This window comes from Protobothrops mucrosquamatus, unplaced genomic scaffold (genome assembly GCF_001527695.2).
Source record: "Protobothrops mucrosquamatus isolate PMUCROS unplaced genomic scaffold, P.Mucros_1.0 scaffold5, whole genome shotgun sequence".
Taxonomy (NCBI): Eukaryota; Metazoa; Chordata; class Lepidosauria; order Squamata; family Viperidae; genus Protobothrops; species Protobothrops mucrosquamatus.
Window position 1 is genome coordinate 2289414 of NW_015386392.1, and position 23545 is coordinate 2312958.

The 23545-nt window shown below is 40.3% G+C and overlaps 1 protein-coding gene across 2 annotated transcripts in view; it reads right to left on the bottom strand.

The window, feature by feature from the left end:
- Positions 1-21475, bottom strand: part of ACTR3B (actin related protein 3B) — a 36004-nt gene extending 14529 nt beyond the window's left edge. For both annotated transcript variants that reach the window (XM_029282951.1, XM_015832551.2), the window contains exons 1-7: positions 21356-21475; positions 12850-12905; positions 12229-12353; positions 5264-5374; positions 4307-4402; positions 2612-2719; positions 1038-1181 (exon numbers count right to left, since the gene is read on the bottom strand). In XM_029282951.1, coding sequence (XP_029138784.1) covers positions 1038-1181; positions 2612-2719; positions 4307-4402; positions 5264-5374; positions 12229-12353; positions 12850-12905; positions 21356-21399 — 684 coding nt within the window. In that variant the 5' untranslated portion in view covers positions 21400-21475. The remainder of the gene's footprint in view (positions 1-1037; positions 1182-2611; positions 2720-4306; positions 4403-5263; positions 5375-12228; positions 12354-12849; positions 12906-21355) is intronic.
- Positions 21476-23545: the final 2070 nt, after the last annotated feature.

Here is a 23545-nt window from a genome sequence, read left to right on the forward strand (position 1 = left end):
TATATTGTACAATGTTGAAGAAAAAAATGTTTATTATCAGGACCTGAAAGCCATGAGTAAAAAAAAATGATCAGAGAACTGGTGAGCTATGTTGACTTAATGGGGTTGGGCAATATTTTGCATTTCAAGGCCGCCCCTTCAAATTGCTGTTGCTCCTTTCCTCCTCCCCCTCCCCAGTATCATCTAATTCTAAGAATATAACGTAAGAAGGAAAATGGCTGCATCTCCATATGTTGTCAAAGCAAGAATATCCGATGTTAGCAGTGTTGACAGGCTTACAGCTCAATCCGACTTGCAAGATTCTGTTATTATATCCAATCTCAATCAACATAGTTTTAGTTTTGATTTCTTGGTCAAGTCCATCTAGTGAGGCTGACATTTACATTCATTCCCCAGTGTGCTGGGAGTTGAAGTCCAACTATCTTAAAAGTTTTTTATTATTATTATTTAATCCTACTTTTACTATTTTTAAAAATAATTCAAGGTGGCAAAGATACCTAATACTCCTTCCTCCTCTTATATTCCCCACAACAACCCTATGAGGTGGGTTGGGCTGAAAGAGACTGACTGGCCCAAAGACTCCCTGCCAGCTTCCATGCCTAAGGTAGGACTAGAATTCACAGTGTCCTGGTGATTGGCCCAAAGACACACAGCCAGCTTTCATGCCTAGGGCAGGACTAGGACTCACAGTCTCCACATTTCTAGCCTTAACTACTAGACACTCTAAGCATTTCCTTGTCTCCAAAGGCAGCCTTCACAGAAGATCCCAGTTCCTAATCAGGCTATTCCAAGGATTTTGGAAATGTTGGAACTAATTGTTGGAACGCTTCTGTGAAAAACAATCTGTTTTGAGGCTGGAGCAACCTATTCTGGGATTGAGGTATTTTGTGACAGAATGTTTTACAAGTCCCTTGTACCATCATTTTAAAATAAATGGTATATCCAGAAACCATGGGAAGCACACTTTACATTTCACCCATTTCCCCCACAATTTGTTCAGTATTTCTAGAGAATTTAGAGAAATAGAAAGTATTTACCTTTATAGCCTTTGCTGTTTCCAGGGATTGCTCTGGAGGGATCCCCATCTCCCTTTCCCTTAGGAGTTGCTGAATAAAATACGTGATGTCTCTTCCTGCAATGGGGATGTGCTTGATGCAGCTGCCAATTACGTAACCTTCTGCCTTCCAAAGGGGGGGAGAAAGTTACTCAGCTTTAGATGTCCAACAGTATAACCAGTTCAGAATCTGAGGCTGAGTGCATCCTGCTTTTCAATCAGTTACAGTAGTCCTTGATTTACAACCACAGTTGGAACCAGAATTTCCATTGTTAAGCAAGTGTTGCTTAAAAATTCACTTGTTGTTAAGTGAATTATGCCTCATTTTATAATATTTTTGCCATGGTTGTTAAGTGAATTACTGCAGTTGTTAAGCGAATCATGCAGTTGTTAAGTGAACATAGCTTGCTCCATTGAGCATGTGACCTCAGGACATGACAACCATCGAAAATACATGCCAGTTGCCAAGTGCCCAGGTTTTGATCAAGTGCCCAGATTTTGATCAGTTAATCATGGAGATACTGCAACAGTTGTAAGTATGAGCACTGGTTGTAAGTCACTTTTTTCAGCATTCTTGTAGCTTCAAATGGTCACTAAATGAATGGTTATAAGTTAAAACTATATATATTACTTAATAGAACTTTAAAGAGCAAACAAAAAAAGTCAAGATGGCACACCACCTTAGAAGAATAGAATAGAATAGAATAGAATAGAATAGAATTAGGAACTTTATTGTCACTTTAAATGTACACTAATCAGCATACACTAAAATGAAATTGTGTTGCATTCAGCTCTCAAAAAAATACCATTATGCATATACCCACATACACACACATATATGACACAGAGAAACATCACAGTCTAGTCTGAATGTATACATACATATACATGGCGGAAAAAAAGAATCCTGCGAATTTACAAGATTGATAATAAATTCTATGGTTTCAGGCATGACACAGAAGCTTCTGTAAGCTGATGTGTTTGCTTTAAACAGCCACACACAGGTGTTGTGTTCATGTCTTCCCAAGTACATCCTCCGAAGCCATTGCACTATCTTAATACATTTCCTCACCTCTTTAGACCTAAAACTTACTTTCTGGTGTAACCAGCAGTACCCCAAAACAAAACTAAGAGCATACAGGTACTCCCTTAACTTATGACCCCAACTGAGACTGGAATTTCCATAATAAGTCATTGCAGTCAACTTGGACCCAAATTTATGACAATTTTTGCAGCAAACATTAAGTGTATCACTGCACTTGTTAAGCAAATCATGTTAACCAAATCCAGTTTTTCGCAATGGACATTTTCTTTTTGCCAAAAATCAGCATAAAAGATTGCAAACTGTGATTGTGTGACTGTAGGACACTGCAATCACTCATCAATGAGAGCTGGTTGCCAAGCTCCCAAATTGTGATCCCATAAGGAGTCATGTGACTGTGGGAATGGTGAGTATAATCATTGAGAGCACAATCATTTTTTCCAAGGCCACTGTAATTTTGACCCATCGTTAAATGAATGATCCTAAGCCGAGGGCTACGTGTACATCATACTTACCACTGGAATGACGTGAGTCACCCCATCACCACTGTCAACAACTGTGCCAGTTAAGGTACGGTTGCCAACTTGTCGTGAAGTCCAGGATGCAGCTAAGGCTAGCACTGCCTGTGAAAGGTAATTTGAAAAAATACGACAGTAATACAGAATTTCTCACCAATTTCCCGAAGAGTTGGTAAATTCCCAGCCCAAGTGGGACTCTATACAATCAATCAATCAATCAATCAATCAATCAATCAATCAATCAATCAATCAATCAATCAATCTTTCCTCTTTTTTAAAAAACCAAAGAAAAGAAAACCTAAAAGACATTTTAATAAAATAACATTAAAAATAAAAGCACTTTCTATGCCTTCTGTAGAATGGCAGACTGGTCTTCCTGAATCAATATTTCCTGGACCAACTTTAACAGCTGTGGACTTCAATTCCCAGAATTCCTCAGCGAGCATGCCCACTGGGAAATTCTGGGAGTTGAAGTCCACAGGTCTTGCTATGGTTGAGAAACACTGTCCTAGAATAATGCCTTCCACTTCTACAGATGTTCTCTCTGGTCCCCATGCTAGTTAGTCCACAAACCAAAATAATCGCAAGACTATGTCAGATTCCTGGAGCAGTGTCTAGACAGGAAAGGAACAGGGCTGCCTTGATTCAATAAGGCACTATTTGTGGTGGAAGAAGAAACATCTTTCCAAAGAAATGGCCCCAAACATGTTGATAACATTAACTGGAACCAACAGTTTCCCCTAGTCTTTGTGAAGCTATGGAAGGAAGGAAGGAAGGAAGGAAGGAAGGAAGGAAGGAAGGAAGGAAGGAAGGAAGGAAGGAAGGAAGGAAGGAAGACTCATTCTTCTAGTAATTTTCTCTGTTTCCAAGAATTTTAGATATTAATTTTATAAAAAGGATCAATGGAATAATATCTTCAGCAAATTATAATTACATAAAGTTTGGGAGCAGGGGAAAGTGATGACAGTTACATTTGTAAGAAATTAATATGGATTTTTATTATTGATAAATTCAGCTAAGGATAGCATTTAGCTGACCTTGGCTAAACTCAGGAAAGCTAAGGAAGTTTTGACCTAGTAAATCTTGGACAGAAGATCTAGTAGTGGAAGACCAGATCAGGAGAGAAGGAAGGAAGGAAGGAAGGAAGGAAGGAAGGAAGGAAGGAAGGAAGGAAGGAAGGAAGGAAGGAAGGAAGGAAGGAAGGAAGGAAGGAAGGAAGGAAGGAAGGAAGGCTAAAATTATGCAATAATGCAAAACATAAAAATTTGGAAAAATAGTTCAATAAAATAATCTTTGCTACAGAGATAAAATATAGTGAGATCACAGCAAAAGCCTTCCTTCCTTCCTTCCTTTCTTCCTTTCCCTCCTTCCTTCCTTCCTAAAATCAAATTGACTTTGTAAGAATGACATCGCTTCCTCTTTCTATTTATATAAGATCAGATCTTTAGCAGTAACGTTCACTACATCAATCACAGAAACTTTGCTGGGAGGTTTAAAAAAAAAGTCAAGATGGGACCTGCAACTGTATGATCCAAACTCTGTTCCTTTTTAACAGGTGTTGCAACTGCCATATTCATCTTTTGGACACCCTCTTCCAGAACATATTCTGAAAAAACAGAACTAAATGCACAGAGAAGCCTCTTGTTTCCAGGGCCAAAAGCAGCATCACAGGAAGAACCGATTTGATTTTACCTGCACAGCAATATAAAGTCCAGGTATGTTAAATGATTCAAACATGATCTCTGCAAGATATTCTCGGTTTTCAGGTGTGTTCAGTGGAGGTTCAGTCTATTTTCAAAAGACAGAGTTAAATAAAGAAGATAGCAATCACATATTTTATCAAGGTTGATAGATAGCATATGTGTTCATTGAAATTCTCTCTTCTGACAGCTAAAGTTTTGACAAGAATACAGTTAGCGAACTGACGGTTAAAATTTTTTGAATATATTGGCAACAATTAAACTGGTGTTGAATATTTACCATCTCTTTTTTGTTTTCTTTATTGCTTAACATATTCTCTCACTTTGGCTCTCCTGATTCTAATAAACTTTTTATAGAGATTCTTAGGATATTTTTTTTTTAAAGGGACAGTGTGTAAAATCAGGATTGTGAATCTATTTGTCAAATAAATCCTGCTCCAAGTTCCAACCATTTGTGATGGGGACTTTCCCATTTTTTTTCTTTTAAGTGTGTGCTTATATTACTAATGTCAAAATGTGATATAAATAATAGTTAAACACAGGGCTTTTTTTCAGCCGGAACGCGGCGGAACCGCGTTCCGGCACCTTTTTCCGGGCCGGCCGCACCGGGCGCAACATCTGGGGGGGGGCGCTCGCACTCGCAGCTCTCTGCCCCTGCCTGGCTCACAACCGCGGCCATAGGGAGGCTCGGTCGGCGCGCCCCTGGCCCGTTTCCTAGGCGACCCTGCCCGAGCAAGAAGGGCGTGGCCAGGTTTGGGTGGGGGCGTGGCCAGGGGAGGGAGGTGAGTTCCACCACCTTTTCTCTGAGAAAAAAAGCCCTGGTTAAACATGATATGGGGCAGGGGTCCTCAACCTTGTCAACTTTTAAGACTAGTGGACTTCAACTCCCAGAATTCCTCAGCCAGTTGAGGACCCCTGATATAGGGTACCATTGGCCTGTTGGTCTTACCATTAAAAAATAATGATCTTCTGGTTCAGCTCGAAGATATTTAAAAATAATATGTTCCATGAACCTTTCCATAAGATCCCAGTCTTCAACCATGCCATGTCGGATAGGCCACTGAAAAGAAGGAGAAAGGAACCACAGCATCATTCCATGAACGAAACTGTCATCTTTACCTTGAAGAAACAAAGGTCTCTTCTATCACCTCACTCAATCAGTACCTTGTGCAACATTATAATTTGGGTGAAACTTGTGCCTCGGACTTTGATATGAAAGATACATGATATACTATGGCCCTGAAAACGAGAGGTTCCTTCACATTCCTAGGAGTTCAATGGAGCTTTAAAAGAATGGCCTCACTTGGACATAGACATCCCAGTTAAATCTGAGAAGGGTTTAAGGGGACAGTTCCAGTGCCTTAGACCAGGGGTGGGGAACCTTGGCTCTTTTATGACTTGTGGACTTCAACTCCCAGAATTCCTGAGCCAGCCATACTTTTTGCTCTCCAAGATCCAACCTTAGGAAGAATGTCCTGCAAATTTCTTTCATAGCCCAGCTCAAGGAACCCAAAGAAAAGATCAGATTCTATGCATCATTCCCTTTTACATGTCTATGGAGATTCTCAGTCATCCAGGTCAAGGTTGTCCCAAAGGTGCTTTTTCAGGAGGCATCTGGACTTCCTTGTTTTTCTTTGAAGATGTTTTGCTTCTCATCCAAGAAGCTTCTTTAGCTCTGACTGGATGGTGAGGAATGGAGGGATTTATATTTCTTGCAGACATCTGGGGAATCCTTCCATTCCCCACCATCTAGTCAGAGCTGAAGAAGCTTCTTGGATGAGAAGCAAAACATCTTCAAAGAAAAACAAGAAAGTCCAGTTGTCTCCTGAAAAAGCACCTTTGGGACAACCTTTTACATCTTACTAGTTTCTTCCTTCTAATGAATTTGTAACAAACAATACCAGTAGTCCTTGGCTTGTGACCACAATTGAGCCCAAAATTTCCATTGTTAAACAAGGCAGTTGATAAATGAGTTTTGCCATATTTTACAACCTTTTTGCCAAAGTTGAGTGAATCACTGCAGTTGTTAATGAATCAGGTGGTCGTTAAGCAAATCCTACTCTCCCCATTGGTTTTGCTTATCTGAAGCCATCTTGGAAGGCTATAAATGGTGATCACATGACTCTGGGACAGTGCAGTTGTCATAATAAATACATGCCAGTTGCTAAGGGCTCGAATTTTGATCACATCACCATGAGGATGCTGCAACGCTCATAAGCATCAAAAAAGGTCATTAGTCATTTTGATACTTGAGGGTTGGGATTTATATTATGGATGGCATGCTTACTTATTTTTTGATAAGAAAATTGATCGGGCTTTTAAATCTCATATTTTAAGAATTGCACTTTTGAGAGTTTGGAAAAAGTATTCGCATAAGTTAAATTTTAAGATCCCTATGTGGGCTATTCCGGAACATGCAATACAAGGAATAGTAAGGGGAGTTAAATTACAAGGTATTGTTTATAAAGAGTTACTTAGGTTAAGAGGGCAGGACTGGCAAATTAAATCATTGGAGGAGTTAAAACAGGATAAGGTTCTCCAGTCCTGGTTGTTACATCTTCAACTTGTTGAGAGATGGCATATAGACCAAAAATTGGGTTTAATGATAGAAGATGTGAACTTGATAAAACAGATTAAAGATCAAAGTAGAGCCCATATTAGGAGAATATACAGTGTTTTGATAGAATTTGATTCGGAAATGGAATTGGTTAAAGATTGTATGATTAAATGGGCTCAAAATATTCAAGAACCAATTAAATTGGAAACTTGGGAGAAAATTTGGGTAAGAAATGTCAAGTTCACTCAAGCACAGAACTTAAGGGAAAATTTCTACAAAATGTTTTATAGATGGCATTTAGATCCTCAAAAATTGTCTTGCATGTATCCAAACCTGCAACCAAAATGTTGGAGATGTGGTAGTATGGATGCTACTTATTATCACATCTGGTGGACATGTAGGGATGTTAAAGCTTTTTGGATTAAGATTTGGTGGAATATTCAACAGATTTTTAAGAAAAAGATAAAATTCACACCGCAGTTATTTCTATTGGGTATTATGGACAATTTGGATCAAAAAGAAATGTCACNTTTTGATTAAAAACTTAGAATAAAATTAGGTATATTTATATTGATATAACTTTAAAATTTTTCTTTTTGTTGTAATCTAATGTTATTTTAGAGTCACAGTAATTTTGTACTAGTGTGTAGTAATAATGAGTAGTTTTGATTAGTATTGGATGATTGTGCATTTATTTCCTAGATTAGCTCTGGGAAGTCCTGGGGGGGGGAGGGGGGAAAGGGGTAGGTTGGCATTATAGATTTATATGTATATATATGTATGATTTTCTAAGGAGGTGCCCGGTGATACCCCAACTGCACTGACGGGATGGCTGAGGGGGAAAGGGAGGTAGGTAAGAGGGAGGGAGGAGGAGTGGTGGTAGGATAGGGAGGAGGAAGGTGTAGGTAAGTGAGAGGGTGGTGCGGGAGGGGGACACCGGACACGTCCGTGAATGTATTGATTGGTGTTGATTTTTTTTTCTTTCTGGTTGATATTGTGATAAAAGATTTATGTTTTTGTTTTTCAATTAAAAATCAATTAAAATTTTTTTTTTTAAAAAAAAAGGTCATTAGTTACTTTTTTCAATGCTGTTGTAACTTCAAATGGTCTGGTAAATCTCTAACCCAATTCTCTGCCAAATCTGTTCCTACTCCTACAAATGGCCTTTGGTTTCCTCAAAAATCTCTTCTGCTGGATCTTCCTTCCAATAAATGCATCTTTATTGTAAGTATTAGGGAAAGCAAGAGGCAGGGAGATATATTAATCTCAAAGGTGCTTTTTCAAAAGGCAACTAGACTTTGCCTTTTTCCTTGAGAAAAACATTTTACAAAATGGCTTCCTCAAGGAAAAAAAACAGTCCAGCTGCTTTTCGAAAAAGCACCTTTGAGACAATCATGACCTGGATGACTAAGAATCTGCATAGATACACAAATGCCGGGGCAAAGTAGAAAGGCCTACATTAGCCTTTGGAAGAGGAGATCAAAGGAAAACTAAATTTCAGGGAATGGGGAGACTTCTGGTTTTGTGCCCGCAGTGCATAGCCGCACGAGAGCGGACCTCCGCTCCCCACAGCTAGTTTCTTCCTGCTTGGGGGACCCTAGATGGTCTGAAGTTGCCCCGGAGAGGTGACCGTGAAGGAGGGGCACCCCATGGATCACAAAGTGACGGCAATCGCTTCGTTTGATCTGGGGAAAGCCCTCCAAACCCGACAGGAGACAGGCTAGCATGAGATCAGCATCTAGCCCAAGCTGCTTGCAGCCGAAAGTCCCAGAGCACGAACCTAAACATCCGTGAACAGCGTGCTTGGAATTGGTGAGAGTATTGATCTTCTTTCTTCTATCTACTATCTAAATCCTTGAAAAGATCCCCAGAAGGAAGAAAACCTCCAGAAGTGAAGGGAGGTGACTATATCCCCATTCCCTTACAGATGGAAGCGGTGAATTAATATTAAAGGAAGGAAGAAATATATTAAAATTTGATTTAAAATACATCAGTCTGGACAAATTTAGGAACTAAAAAACTGTCAAGATTATACCCTAAAAAAATTTTGATCGAATTATAAAAATATATAACAAAAATAACTTTTTGATTGAAAGAAAAACTGAAAAAAGAAATAACTGCTGACATTTAGTGGAGACTCAGAGAATAGAACACTAACAATAAGGACTCAGAAATTGCCTAGAAACAAAGAAAAAGTTGTTCCATTGAAATGCAAATAACCTTTAAGACAGCTGGGAACAAAGGAAGAGTCAGCTATAAGATTAAAAAGTGTTTGAAAGAAAAAAAAACCTGGATTGTTGCTTAAATCTAAGAACTGTTTATGGAAAAGAAAAACCTTGGCTTTTTGGCTAATCTTTTAGAGGAGAATCTGTAGGAAGGATTTAAAGTGGCTTAACATACTGAACTGTAATTTTGACTGACTGATACATTTATTTTTGAATTAAAACATTGATGAAAGATTACTTGAAGGGGAGGAGACAACATGGATATCACATACGTATCAAAAAATGACAGGATGCCACATTCAATATTTTGTCCTGAAGGACATAGCCTGGAAAATCAAGGGCCTCCAGAAGCAACACTTCAGAGCAAGATAAATACTTTCCAGGAGAAAATATATATAATGTTAGGACAAATACAAATGACAATAGACTCAAACCACAAGGAAATCCAAAACAACTTTGTTGATTTAAATAAGCATATTTCCAATCTAAATTTCAATTAAAAAACACCCAGGAAATAATAAGAAAGGAACAAAAAAATCAGACAGCCGACTACAAATTAGAAGAGTATGATCAAATTGATGAAACAACAAAGGAAAAGAATTACAATTTGACACAAACAGGAAAAAAGCTTCAAGGTTCTGATACAACAAGAAAAATGGAATTATTAGGAGAGCCATCAAAGTTGGGGAGGCAGAAAGTATTTATCTTACTTATTTCATCTTTTGTATTCCCAACAACATTTGTAAAACTACAGGAACTGCTGGATAGGCGGATTACATCAACTTGGAAAATTATTCGGCAAAAGAAGAAGGGTAGAGACAGATACAAGAGATTTGACTCGTCCTACCAGATGGACTATTACGTGAATAAACATTTGTTTGAATATGGCTAAAAGAACAGAGAATTTTGAACACAAAGGGGCCTTATAACAAGAAGGATAAGAGATTTAAGTAATATAGTATGCTTTATAAAATATGAAATGTTAAAATAGTAGGTTGATGTAACTTTTATTAATATATAAGCAGGGCTTTTTTTCTCATAGAACGCCCAGAACGGAGTTCCGGCACCTTTTTTGGATGGAACCTTGTAGGGTAGGCAAGGCGGGTTTTATGATGTGTGTGAGTTCCGGCACCTTTTTTTTTTTTTTTAGAAAAAAAGCACTGTATATAAGTGAAATATAAACTGATTAAAAAGGATGTTATATCTAGATATTATAAGATAGATAAAAAGTATAGTATTTTTATAATGCATGATATAAAATATTGGGAGGTACTTAAATGGGAAAATTTGGACAGTTAGATGACTAATATGAAGAAATTATGACTGATAAGAATTGGATTGAATATAAGGGAATTTAAGCAAACAAAAATTATAAAAATAGGATGTATGCTGAACTAATGAGATGATGGTTATGAGAATAATATAAGCTGAAAAAAATGTTATATAGAGAGAGATTATTATTATTTGTATAAATATAAAAAATGCCTATATCTAATCATTTATATATTGAAAATATAAGAATTATATTTTGGCTAAGGTTGAAGAAGGAGAATACAAATGGGAGAAAGGAAGATCAAAGTAATGTATCATTAATTAATATATTAATTTTGAAATTATCAAATTTAATTATTACTGATTATTAATTAATTATTATTGTCCTTTTTTTCTTGTTAAAATATAAACCAAGACAACACGCTGTACACCAGGCACTGGAGATTGTTATAGTTAAAAACTAATGAAATATCTATAAAAAAAATTCAGGGAACGGGGATAAAATTGATGCAATAATTCATAATTCGAAGTGAACTTCAAATAGCCTTCGAGATTGGCTGGGACTACAACTGCCTAATGACTGGGCTGAATGGGAATTCTAGAAGTTGTTTAGTTAGAGTTAAAGCAGGGGGTTTTCACCTGAGATTTTAGGGGTCCATGAATTCAAAAGGAAAATAAATTATGACTTTTATTTTCACCACTCTCTAATTTTCCATCCAATAATGAAACTAGATAACAAAGTCAACTGACAGCCTAAAAACTCCAAAAACATCAGTATCACTCGCTAAAATTATCTGAATTATTCTTTAATATTTGGATAACTGTATTTGAGCATCAATGCTCTGTGATGTAATCTACATCTATATAGTTTATGGCAGGCCTTCAAATATACTTTTCTGGGAAGCTATACGTAGCTTTCCGCAGTCTCAAAGGGTTCTACGGTACAGAAAGATTAAGGACCCAGAATGTGCCAAAAACTTTACATGGGTTAAAAGAACATCTGCAGAGGAGGGCCAAAACAATCAAGATAGCGGGTACTTCAATGTAATTTATATGCATGTAAAGGTAGTTCTTACAACTACCTTACAACTGTAATTAAGCCTGCAATTTCAATCGTAAGTCTGACAGTCGTTAAGCAGGTCATCATGTGACCACACCCCATTTTACAATCTTTTTTACAGTGGTCATTAAGAGAGCACAGCAGTTGTAAACACCACAGTCATTAAGTGAACCCATTGTTTGCTTTTTTTTTTTTTTTTGCTGGAAACTATAAATAAGCATCAGTTTCCAGCAAAAGTGTCATAAATTGCAGTCATGTGACCATGTACTTCTGCAATCAGTCATAAGTGCAGGCAAGTTGCTGAGCATCCAAAAATGCAGTCACAAGATCCTGGGGAGTACATTGGCACTTCAAATCCAGGTTGTAAGCAGCCTTTTTTATGTCTGTCAAATGGTCACTAAATGACTGATCATAAGTCAAGGACTTCCTGCAAAAAGGAGCAGGGCTTCAATCATGTGGGCACATCCATCATCTTGATTTATTTGAATCCTTTCTGCGGATGTCTGAAATGCAAAGAACTGGCTGCTGATCCATTCCTTTGAAAGCTCAATGTATGAGAAGAGCAGGCAGAGCTGGGGGGTGGAGTTAAGCACCTCATTAGCTTAGAGTCATTACGTTCCCATTACATCTAAGTCCAACCTCTCTTGAATTCTGTTCTTAACTGGTGCCAATTTAGTACTGAACTTTAACTGATGAGATTCTCAAGTATAGTTTTGAGCAATAAATCTTCTGAAAGCAAAACTCAACATATGTTTCTGATTCTTTGTGCCCGACACTCCCATTATTCACTCCAACTTTACCTTTACAGCATAGGTGGGTTTAATGAGAGCTTCATCTCCAATGAAAAAGTCTAGATCATCCACGCCTTGGGCCAGTCTCCTCTGTGCCTGGTCACCTACTTTGGCCGATTCTCTTATTGCAATGCCTAAATGAAAGAGTTGCAAAGCAAATAATCAAGCCTGTTGATATCCTTGCTTTGGGGAACAATTAAATATTTGCTGTTAGAGAGGTGCTTTGTCCCACAGCCAGATGGCATCTTCAATTCAGAATACAAGCTGCCCACAGGGTACCCCAAGTGAAAAGTCTTTCAAGCTGTATCCATGGTGTCAGGTAAAAAAGGAAGTCACTTGTTCGTCAAGGCAGATCTCTGGCAGCCACATAATAGAGATAGGAAGGAAAGAGGATTTGTCATAGCAACCAGAAAGTGGCTTAATGAGGGCCAGTCTTGGCAAGGAGACCTTTGTCTCTCCAGCTCCATACTAGCCAAGGACACTAATGTTGTAAATACTACTTCACAGAAAGAGACCCACACATCCCACCCTCAACCCCCCAAGGAAACTCACTAGACAGTACAGAAGCCAAATGCTTGTCTCTTTCCACTGATGAGCACGTATTTTGAAAACAGAGCACCCTCTACTTACATGATGGGATAATAAATTGTGGTTCAGTATTTCCGGCGTAACCCAGTTTTGTGTACCTAGAATAAGAAGCAAGTGGATAATCAGAGACTCGGTGTGGTTTAGCCAAGCCAAGTGTATACAAATCAGCTTGTAAATAAATGCATCATGTTGTGCCAGCTTTTTCTGTATAAAATAAAGACATATTGTGATCAAGAATTTCATGTAGGTAAATGCATAACATTTCGTAAAGCACAAATACGCCTCTTCATCCAAATTGCTGGGTTTCTACACCTGCCCTGGAGAAAGGCAACATAAACAGTAGAAGACTTGGAACAAATGCAAATGTATATAAGACTCCTTTTTCAAAATCAATCTGCAACAGGGATGGCCATAAATAAATCTTATTTCACCATCACCACTGCTAAAATCTTGAAAGCAAGGGTGTCCAACCTTGGCAACTTTAAGACTTGTGGACTTCAACTTCCATGCTGGCTTAGGAATTCTGGGAGTTGAAGTCCATAAGTCTTAAAGTTGCCAGGGTTGGAGACCTCTGCTTTAAAGTGTGTTTGTAAGGTATTTTGGTAATGATAAATTGAGTATCTTTGTTCCAAAGTGTCCGGAAGGATGGTACCAGAATATTGATCAAAATCTGAGAAGAATGGATTTCAGTTTAGTTTAAAGGTAAGCAACATCTTGGCCTGCTACCCATAGAAATTTGAAGACTGGCCTTCCTTTATTCCTGGTCATCAGTAATTCTACCTGAGAATGATGGTTGATGTGTTGGTTAAGGTGCTGGCTAGAAACCAAGAGACTGTAAGTTCTAGTCCTACCTCAGACATGATAGCTGTCTGGGTGACTTTGGGCCAATCACCAGGAGATGGTGAGTTCTAATCCCACCTTAGGCATCAAAGCCAGCTGGGTGACTTTGTGCAGTCCCTCTCTCAGCCCAGCCTGGTCGTTGTAGGGAACATTGCAGAAGGAAGGTGTGTTGGATGTGTTTGTCACCTTGAGTTACTGATAAAGCAATAAAGATCAGATGAAAATCTAGTAATAAAACTGTAGCTCAAAATATGCTAGAATATTGTAATATGCTCTAAGAACAACATGGAAACTAAACTACTTTAACTACTGCTTGAAGGCAAGCATGAGTTCGAAAGAAGAAACACATAGGCTGCATTCCATGTGTTTATTGATTACCTGCGTTTCTAGGCCTTGCTTTAATGCTAAGCATTCAGTTTTCAACACAACACACTTACTGATCACACCAGGGGTCTTCAAACTTGGCCCTTTTATGACTTGTGGACTTCAACTCCCAGAATTCCTCAGCCACCATGTCTGGCTGAGGAATTCTGGGAGTTGAAGTTCACAAGTCATAAAAGGGCCAAGTCTGAAGACCCCTGGATCCTCATCCTCTAAGCCCAGGGCTAAAGACCATAACTGCATGTCCAATTTTTCCATTGCTTATATTTGCAAAACTTTCTAATGGGTCAGTGAGCCCCAAAATGATAAGCCTTCGAGAATGTCTAAAGAGTAATTATTAGATTAATGTGATGTTTAATTCTGCTCGATGGTGGTGATGTTATTCATTCAGTCATGTTTGACTCTTGGCGACTCTATGGGCCTGATCTCTCCACATCTTCCGATCTTGCACTGCTTCTTTGAGTTGTTCTATGCTCTGCTGTCAGCTTTGATGGTGTCCAGCCACCGTGTTCTTGGGCGGCCTGGTTTCCTATCATCCCTAATTCTGCTTAGTCTTTGATTACTTCACTATTGGATTGAATATAATTTATAATTCTTTCGATTACTAATTACTATATACTGATTTTAACATTATAGATTAATGCTTTGGCTTCACTAAAATCAATGGAAGTAATTAGTCCTGAGTAACTTAAAACTGTGGACTGAACAAGGTGCATCATCTCCCGTGCTTTTGAGAACTGGCCTGCCTGGAAGGTCCTTGAGAAGATTATATGGAACAGCCCTCCATATTTCCATCTATGCCCAGTTTAAGGTTGAAGTTCAGCCACCATGTCTAATTCCAAGGATGATGGCTCTGTAATCTTATTTAGCCTCTCAGCCACAGAGAACCTTGAATTGAAGGGTCAGACAATGATCTTTTAGATTTACAAGCAAGAATCGGACTGAAGCTCAGGATCTATCATTCTTTGTAACAGCTCTACAGGTTGTCCTCAACTTTTGACCTCAACTGAGAACAGAACTTTGAGTGCTAAGCAGGACAGTTGTTAAGTGAATCACGCCTGATTTTACCAGTTATTAAGCAAATCACTGTAGCTGTTAAGTGAATCATGCAGTCGTTAAGTGAATCCAGCTTCCCCCATTGACTTTGCTTGTTGGAAGCCATCTGGGAAGGATGCAAATGGTGATCCCTTGATCCCAGGACACCTCAACTATCATAAATACATGCCAATTTCCAAGCATTTTGCTTTGAGACAATATCTAATTCCAGCCCCCATAGACACGTACACAGAAAACTATCTAAATAAACTATCTAGAGCTGGTTCCATAATTTCATCAAAATTGAACCAGCAAATTGGATTAATCTACCTAATTGCAGGATTTGGGAATGGCCAGTCTAGAGAATAGAAGGACTAGGGGGGACATGATAGCAGTCTTCCAGTTTTGAGACCCTGCCTCAGGGATCTGCATGGTTACAGCCATAAAGTGATCAGAGTTAAAACTCAACACAAACAGGAAACTTTATTTTTAAGAAAATTGTCAGTTTGATTAGTCCTAACTTAGAAATCAAGACATTGTGAGTTCTAATCCCTCACCCAGCTAGCTGGGTGACTTTGGGCCAATTACTAGAGATTGTGAGTTCAGGTCCTGCATTAGCTATAAAAATCAACTAGGTAACTTGAGTCACTCCCTCTCTCTGAGCACAAACTACCTCACAGGATTGTTGTTGTGGGGAAAATGGGATAAGGAAGGAGTATTAAGTAAATTCATTGCCTTGAGTTACTTATGAGGTAATAAAGATGAGATCGAAATGTAATTAAGAAATAAAATAAGTAAAAATAGTATGACTCTCATATCTTCCCATCAAAATGGTAGATCTTAAATCACTTTATTTATTTATTTATTTATTGTTTATATTTATATCCCGCCCTTCTCCTTGCGGACTCAGGGCAACCCTCACCAACCTGCTACCCTCCAAATGTCTACAGTTTACAAATACAGCCTCATAGCCTCACTGTTAGTCTTAGCCAACTGAAGAATGCCAAAAATAGAAGAGAATGCCTAAAAATGGAATTTTCAAGACTGCTCCCAACCTCTTTCTTCAAATCTCAGGTTCTGCTCCGTAGGAACACATTTTGGTTATGCCTGCTTTGCATGCAATGTTCAGAGACGTTTTGGCACCTGAAGTGAAATCAATCTAACGTGTCACTACCTCTCTAGAATTAATGTCATTATCTGATATGGTATACAGGACTTTGATCTTGCAATCCAGATATATTCTGAGAGGTTGTATCGATTTACAGGGCAATCCTCAGCAGGTTTCTCAGAAGTCCTAGCAAGTTCATGGAGACCTTCTCCTGAAATACAGATATATTTAGCAATATTGATTCAATTGCAAACTCTACACCAAAAATGAAAAGCCTGGAAGCTGACCAGATTACTCATCTAAATGTAATTAAATATGGGATTACTAGATTAGGCCTTCATTAATATATGCAATGCCACCTCAGTCAGATTGAATAACATCAGAGGCATGCCATCTAGGAAGTTTTAAATAGATCAGAATGCCTCCTGACTTTAGGGTCAATGTGTAAGCTGATCTCTAGAACTGCAGAAGAGAGAGGATTGATAGAAACTAAAAGGAGAATTGAAACAGGCAGATAGTGTTGTGTTATGCAGCTATTAATGGATCCGCCTAAATTTGGTCTAATGAAGGGGTAGGCAACCTTGGCTCTTTTATGACTCGTGGACTTCAACTCCCAGAATTCCTGAGCCAGCATGGCTCAGCTTGGAAACTCTCCCTTTCCCCTCAGCATGGCTGGCTCAGGAATTCTGGGAGTTGAAGTCCACGAGTCATAAAAGAGCCAAGGTTGTCTACCCCTGGTCTAGTGGTTAAACCACCAGGCTAGAAACCAGGAGACTAAGAGTTCTAGTCCCCTCCCCAGGTGACTTTGGGCCAATCACCAGAAGACTGTGAGTTTTAGTCCCTCCTTAGGCATGAAAGCCGGCTGCGTGGCTTTGAGCCAATTATCAGGAAACTGTGAGTTCTAATCCTGCCTTAGGCATGAAAGCTGGCTGGGTGACTTTGGGCCAGTCACCAGAGGAGACTGTGAATTCTAGTTCCACTTTAGGCATGAAAACCGGATGACTTTCAGCCAGCCCACCTTACAGGGTTACTTTTGTTGGGAAAAACAGAAGGAGTATTAAGTATGTCAGTGCCTTGAGTTATTTATAAAAATAAAGAGAGGATAAAAAAAAATCTAAAACAAAAAAAATCCAAAATAAAACTATCCCAACAATACTATGGAGTTTAGAAGGAGGACAAGCCCTTAATGAACAAAGGATCTATCAGTTACCAAAACAATATTGGACTGCATGACACAGAGACGCAGATTTATTAGCATCTAACATCCTTACAACCCATCAGGGATACAGACTGATGCAACCACTGTAGTAATTTGGATAACTGATTATTAGGTACAATAGAAATCAGAAATAGCCCTTTTCTATTTCACTTCTATATTAACAAAGAAAAGATTGTCCATATAGAAGATTATACATCTGATGGGCTTGTAGGTACATTTATAACCAAAAGCGAGCAGAAAATTTCCATTACTAAACAAAGCAGTTGTTAACCAAATTGTGCCCCATTTTATGATTTTTTGCCACAGTTATGAGCAAATCACTGCAGTTGTTAAGTGAATCGTGCAGTCATTAAGCAAATCTGTCTTCCTCCGTTGACATTGCTTGTCAGAAGCAAGCAATGGTGAAAATGATAATCCCAGGATCCCAGGACTTTGCAAACATTACAAATTCATGACGGTTGTAAAACGCACAAATTTTGATCATGTGACTGTGGGACTGCTGCAACGGTCATAAGTGTGAGAACTGGTCATAAGTCTATTTTTTCAGTGCAATGACTTTGAATGAATTTGAATGATTTGAATGACTTAAGGAATGATTGCAAATCAAGGACTATCCCTGCACTTCTAAAACCAGGATGCACAGCCATCCTTATATCTTAGGAATTCTGATTTGGTTTTCATTGCTTCACTCTTATTACTGTTTCCTTCCCACAATAAGGTGACTTTAAATACATGTTTATGTTATGGTAATAAAAGAAGGAGGCCCTTAATCACTCTTCTCTACTCTTATCTATAGTTTTGCAAATAATGCCTGACGTGTAATTTAATTCTTTAATTACCCTGGGATTTCTTCCCATTGGTTGTCTGGATTAATGTATTAATTAATGTTGATTTCATATATTAAGTTTTGTCTTTTTTCTATGTTTGATCTGTTTCAGGATCAGGATAAAAACATTCACAGATTGTGACAGCATGATGAAGTTTGTGCTGCTTAATGAAATTTTACTTATTAATGTTACGTCTTCAGAAAAAAAGCAAACCAGGAACCAAAATAAACAGAATTTACAAACCTTTGAGAAAAAAGAAAGATTTCTCAAGGGAGCAAAGATTCCTTTTGTCCAATAATTCATATTATTTGGGGAACGACAGAGCTAAGCTCATGCTTCATCACATAAAAAAAGTGTTGATGACGAACTAAAAAGAAAAATTCAACACAAAATCCAACATGTGAAACCGAGCAATATAAACTGTGCATTTAATTTTGCACATTTGAAAACAAATAGTCAGGGTCATTGCAACCAGCTGTTGCAAAATTTGTCTTTCCCAAATGAGACATGTTTTGAAAATAATTTGTGAAATGGTATGAAAGATCAGTCAAGTTACAATGGCACTGGGAAAAGTGGCTTACAACTGGCCCTCACACTTATGACCCTAGCAATATTCCCACAGGTCATATGATCAAAATTTGGGAATTTGGCAGCTGGCATTTTTGCAGAGTCCAGAGGTCACGCGGTCACCATTTGCAACCTTCCCAGCCAGCTTCCAACAAGCAAAGTCAATGGGGGAAAGCCGGATGCACGAAACAATTATAATAATTATAGCTTAACAATCATGGCAAAAATGTCCCAAACTCAGACGCTCAGACACTTAACAACCACTTTACTTAGCAATGAAAATTCTAGTCCCAATTGTGGCCATAAGTTGAGGACACCCACTTTAGTCTACTGCAGGAGTCCCCAACCTATGGGCACTTGGTCAGCGGGCTGCAGAAATGGCTGGCCAGGGCACACACACGTGGGCACGCATTCCTCATTCGTGCTAATGCCCATAGCCCTGTTTGCGCATGTGCATGGGTGCGAACAGGAACGCTAGCGCAGAGAGGCGTGTACGCCCAGTTCGTGCATGTGCATGCTGCATGCGCGAATGCGGTCGCTAGTACTGCACCAGTTTGCGTCCGTGTACACGCGCGCACATGCAGTAATTTGGAAGGTGCTCTCCCCTCCGGGCTGCGAGCCTGGAAAGATTGGAGAACTCTGGTCTAGTGGTTAAGGCACCCAGGCTAGAAAGCAGGAAACTGTGAGTTCAAGTCCTGCCTTAGGCATGAAAACCAGTTGTGGGTGACCTTGGGCCACTCACTCTCTCTCAGTCCAGCCAACCTCACAGACCTGTTGTTTGGGGGGAAATAGGAGGAGGAATATATTGGATATATTCGCAGCCTTGAATTATTTGTAAAAATAATAAAGGCAATATACTAATACATATACATACAGGTAGCCCACAATTTCAGCCATTCGTTTACTGACCATTGGAAGTTACAATGGCATTGAAAAAAGTGACGTATGACCTTTATGCACATTTATAACTACTGCAGCATCCCCAGGGTCACATGATCAAAATTTGTACGCTGGGAAATTGGCATGTATTTATGACGGTTGCAGTGTCCCAGGGTCATGTGCTCAAACCATTGCGACATTCTGACAAACAAAGTCAATGGGGAAGCCGGATTCACTTAACAATCGTGTTACTAGCTAAATAACTGCAGTGATTCATTTAACAACTATGGCAAGAAAAGGTCGCAAAATGGGGCAACACTCACAACAGCTGTCTCGCTTAGCAATGGAAATTCTGAGCTCAATAATAATCATAAGGAGTACCTGTATAGAATGGCAAACTGAGCTAGTTGCCACGACAAGTAGAATCTTTAGCAAAGGAACCCAGTTCTCAAGTTTTGTTCTCTGAAGGAGAACAAAGGAGGTTGGACTAGATGACCTCCGAGGTCCCTTCCAACTTTATCATTATTATTATTATTATTATTATTATTATTATTATTATTATTATTATTATTATTATTATTAAGAAATGGAACCTATATGTTAAATGAGTGGAAAATGGAGCTATAAAATGAGAGCTGTTTTTTTTGTGGGGATTTCCAGGGCTTGCAAGAAAGTGTGGCAGAAAGCTGAGAAATAAGAGAGAACTAGTTCAGTGTGTATTTTTAGAGACAGTAACAAAACTGGGAAAGGATGGGAGAAACAGATGCTTAACTGTTTTTTTTTTCTCCTTCTATAATCAAGGACGAATGGCTGGTTCTACTTGACTTCTGATAGTTTGAAATTTGTTTGCTTTTTCAGAAGAGGAAGGAACACAGCTATTTGCCCCTTGGTGTGTGTCCTTGCAAGGAAGTCAAGGAGAGGCAATTATGGGTCCCAGGCTGGAAGGGCAGGGAGAAGTGACTCAAGAGGGGTGCAATCCTCACTAATCTCTGGGGCCTCCAGCTAATTATTCCTAAAAACAACAGAATGAGACTGCTGGGGGGGCTGAGGCGGGATCTGGCATTAGGGGGAAGCAGAGGCACTAGAAAAAAGTCGTCCTTCGGGGAGGCGTGAAAAGACAGGAATGCGAGGGCAGAGAAGCAGGACGGAGCCCTGCAACTAGTTCAGGATTGCGAGGGGAAACCGCGTAGAAGCAAAGCACGTGGTTCTTTTTAGCGCAGCCCTCCGTCGTGTGAAGAAGCCCCCATTTGGCACAAGGACCCTCAGCTCTCCTAGTACAGCCACAGGGTGAGATGAGGATGGCAGAGTTTGAATCCAGAGCAGGGCTGGGAGGAGGTAGAAAGAGCGTCCCTGTCCTGAGATCAAGGAGGAGGGCTGGAGCAGGTGCAGAGAGCCGATATGTCTGGACCGAAAGTAAAGCTCCGTCTACCAGGAGAGCAAAGCCAAGGCGCTAGTGCTGGCGGAGGAAAGGGGGCGGAGGAGGTTAGGGAAAGGGCCAAACCGCCCACCTGTTCCGAATCTGAGATGGGAGGAGAAGAGCAGAGAGCGGCGACTTGCCCGACCCTACCAGGGCAGCCCTGCCCAACCCAGCCAAGCCGCTAGTGCTGCGTGAGGAGGAGGAGGAGGCGATCCCGCGAAGGGCAGCCCGCGCCTTAGCGGCTTTTGCCCTCGGCTTTCGCAGAGCTCACTCACCCGGTGCCAGTGTCTACGACGCAGGGCGGCAGGCGGCTCGCCATGCTCGACGCTGGGATCCGGCAGGAGGGAAAGCCCGTCCCGAACCCGATTCCCGGGGACCGCCGCAGCTACGAGCAGCCCGGCAGCGCCGGGAGCCGCGCGCCTGCGCCCAGCCTCGGTGCCCACGTGTGCGGCGTGCCAAGGCTGCCTGGCGGCCATCTTGGGAGGTGGCACCGCTGGGCAGTAACCCGCCCGCTTCCCAGGGCGAGAAACCCCAGCTGGAGAAAAAAAAATCCGGGCGCCTCGAAAAGCAGGAAATTGCCTGCTAAAAGTCCTTGGCAGCTGTTCTTATCGCTTGCCAAAGCAACACAACTCATGCTGATTTCAAGATTGTTATATTTATTACAATGCCCTAACCTTAGGGATGTACTGTATATCCTTAGTGTGTTTTATTATTGGAAGGGGAGCAATTTGGTGTGGCGTTAAAGGCATCAGCTAGAAACCAGGAGACCCCGATTTCACCCTATGCACAAAGGCAAGGGTCATTTTCTCTCAGTCCTACAGTAGGAAGAAGACGAGGAGGGAAAGCCATCCTCAAAAATTGTGGCCAGGGAAACCGCAGGGTCTTATTTCTTTTTTTAAAAAAATGTTTTATTATTTTTTTAACATCACTTTAATATTTGATAAAAATGTCTATATTTAATTGTTATTTATCTAAATAATAAGGGTCTTATTTCTGAAGTGACTAAGAAGATGACTAACTTGAAGCTTTTAAATGCTTATTATTGTTGCATTGCTTTTATATATTGTTTAGCATTGCCTTGAGTTAAGTGTGCTTAATGAATTAATTAACGGTATGAAATCCCAATGCAAGCTGCTAAGTACAGGTAGTCCTCGACTTACGACCACAATTGAGCCCAAAATTTCTGTTGTTAAGTGAGACAGTTGTTAAATGAGTTTTGCCGCATTTTATGACTTCCCACAGTTGTTAAGTGAACCACTGAAGTTGATAAGTTAGTAACCCAGTTATTAAGTGAATCTGGCTTCCCCATTGACTTTGCTTGTCAGAAGGTTGCAAAAGGCGATCACGTGACCTTGGGTCATAAATATGGAACCAGCTTTGTCAAGCATCTGAATTTTGATCACATGATCATGGGGTGCTGCAAAGGTCATTACTATGAAAAACTGTCATAAGTCACATTTTTTCAATGCTGTTGTAACTTTGAATGGTCGCTAAACAAACTATTGTTAAGTTGAGGACTATCTATATCAGTGGTGGCGAACCTATGGCACGCGTGCCAGAGGCGGCACTCAGAGCCCTCTCTGTGGGCTAGCACGCCATTGCTGCCAGCAGCTTGTGCGGGTCCATTAGTCCGCCGCCGCCCAGAGCGGCAGCCCCACCCAGCACAAAGGTGGCGAAGTGGCCAGCTAGCAAGCTCGAGGTGGTAGAGTACGCCCACACCCAGCAAACCAAAGGCCACCCTGAGCAGGGAAAGCTGGATCCCCATCAGGGCCATAGCCCCCCAGTCCCAGCTAGGATTGTATGCCTCTCCCCCATCTATGCTGGGCCTCCTGCCTACTGCCCCACCCGCCAGAGACTCCCTGGATCTCCCCAACCCTGCCCGGTCCCACAGGTGTCCCCCCCATGAGCAACATCGAGGTGGCCATGCCCACCCCAGCCACGCCCACCCAGTCTGCCATGACAACCGCAGCCATGCCCACCCAGTGGGCCACGTCCCCATGCCCCCCCGAGGGCACCACAATGCTAATGCAGCCCTGGCACTTTGCGATAAATAAGTGGGTTTTGGGTTGCGGTTTGGGCACTCGGTCTCTAAAAGGTTCGCCAATCACTGATCTATATTGTAGCTGATCTCCAGATTCCAAAATACTTTCACAGCCACATCAGGAATTCAGTGTCAGAGGTGTCCACTTTGGAAGTGGAAAATCAGCATAGACATCCAGAGGCCTCTTAAGTTGGAAATGAGTTACTTGCAAGCTGAGAAAGTGGGAGTTTCCCACACAGGAGATGAACATGTAATAGAAATGGAATTTCATTGGATCTAAATATTGCAAAAGACGGGGAATACCAAGGAGTAGTTATATAAGAAGATTTATGGAGAAAATATAATGGGGATGCAGAGTTATGATTTTTTCTTTTGAAACAGTCCTTACTGGTGAAGCAAAAAACAGCTAATCTGCTCCATATTT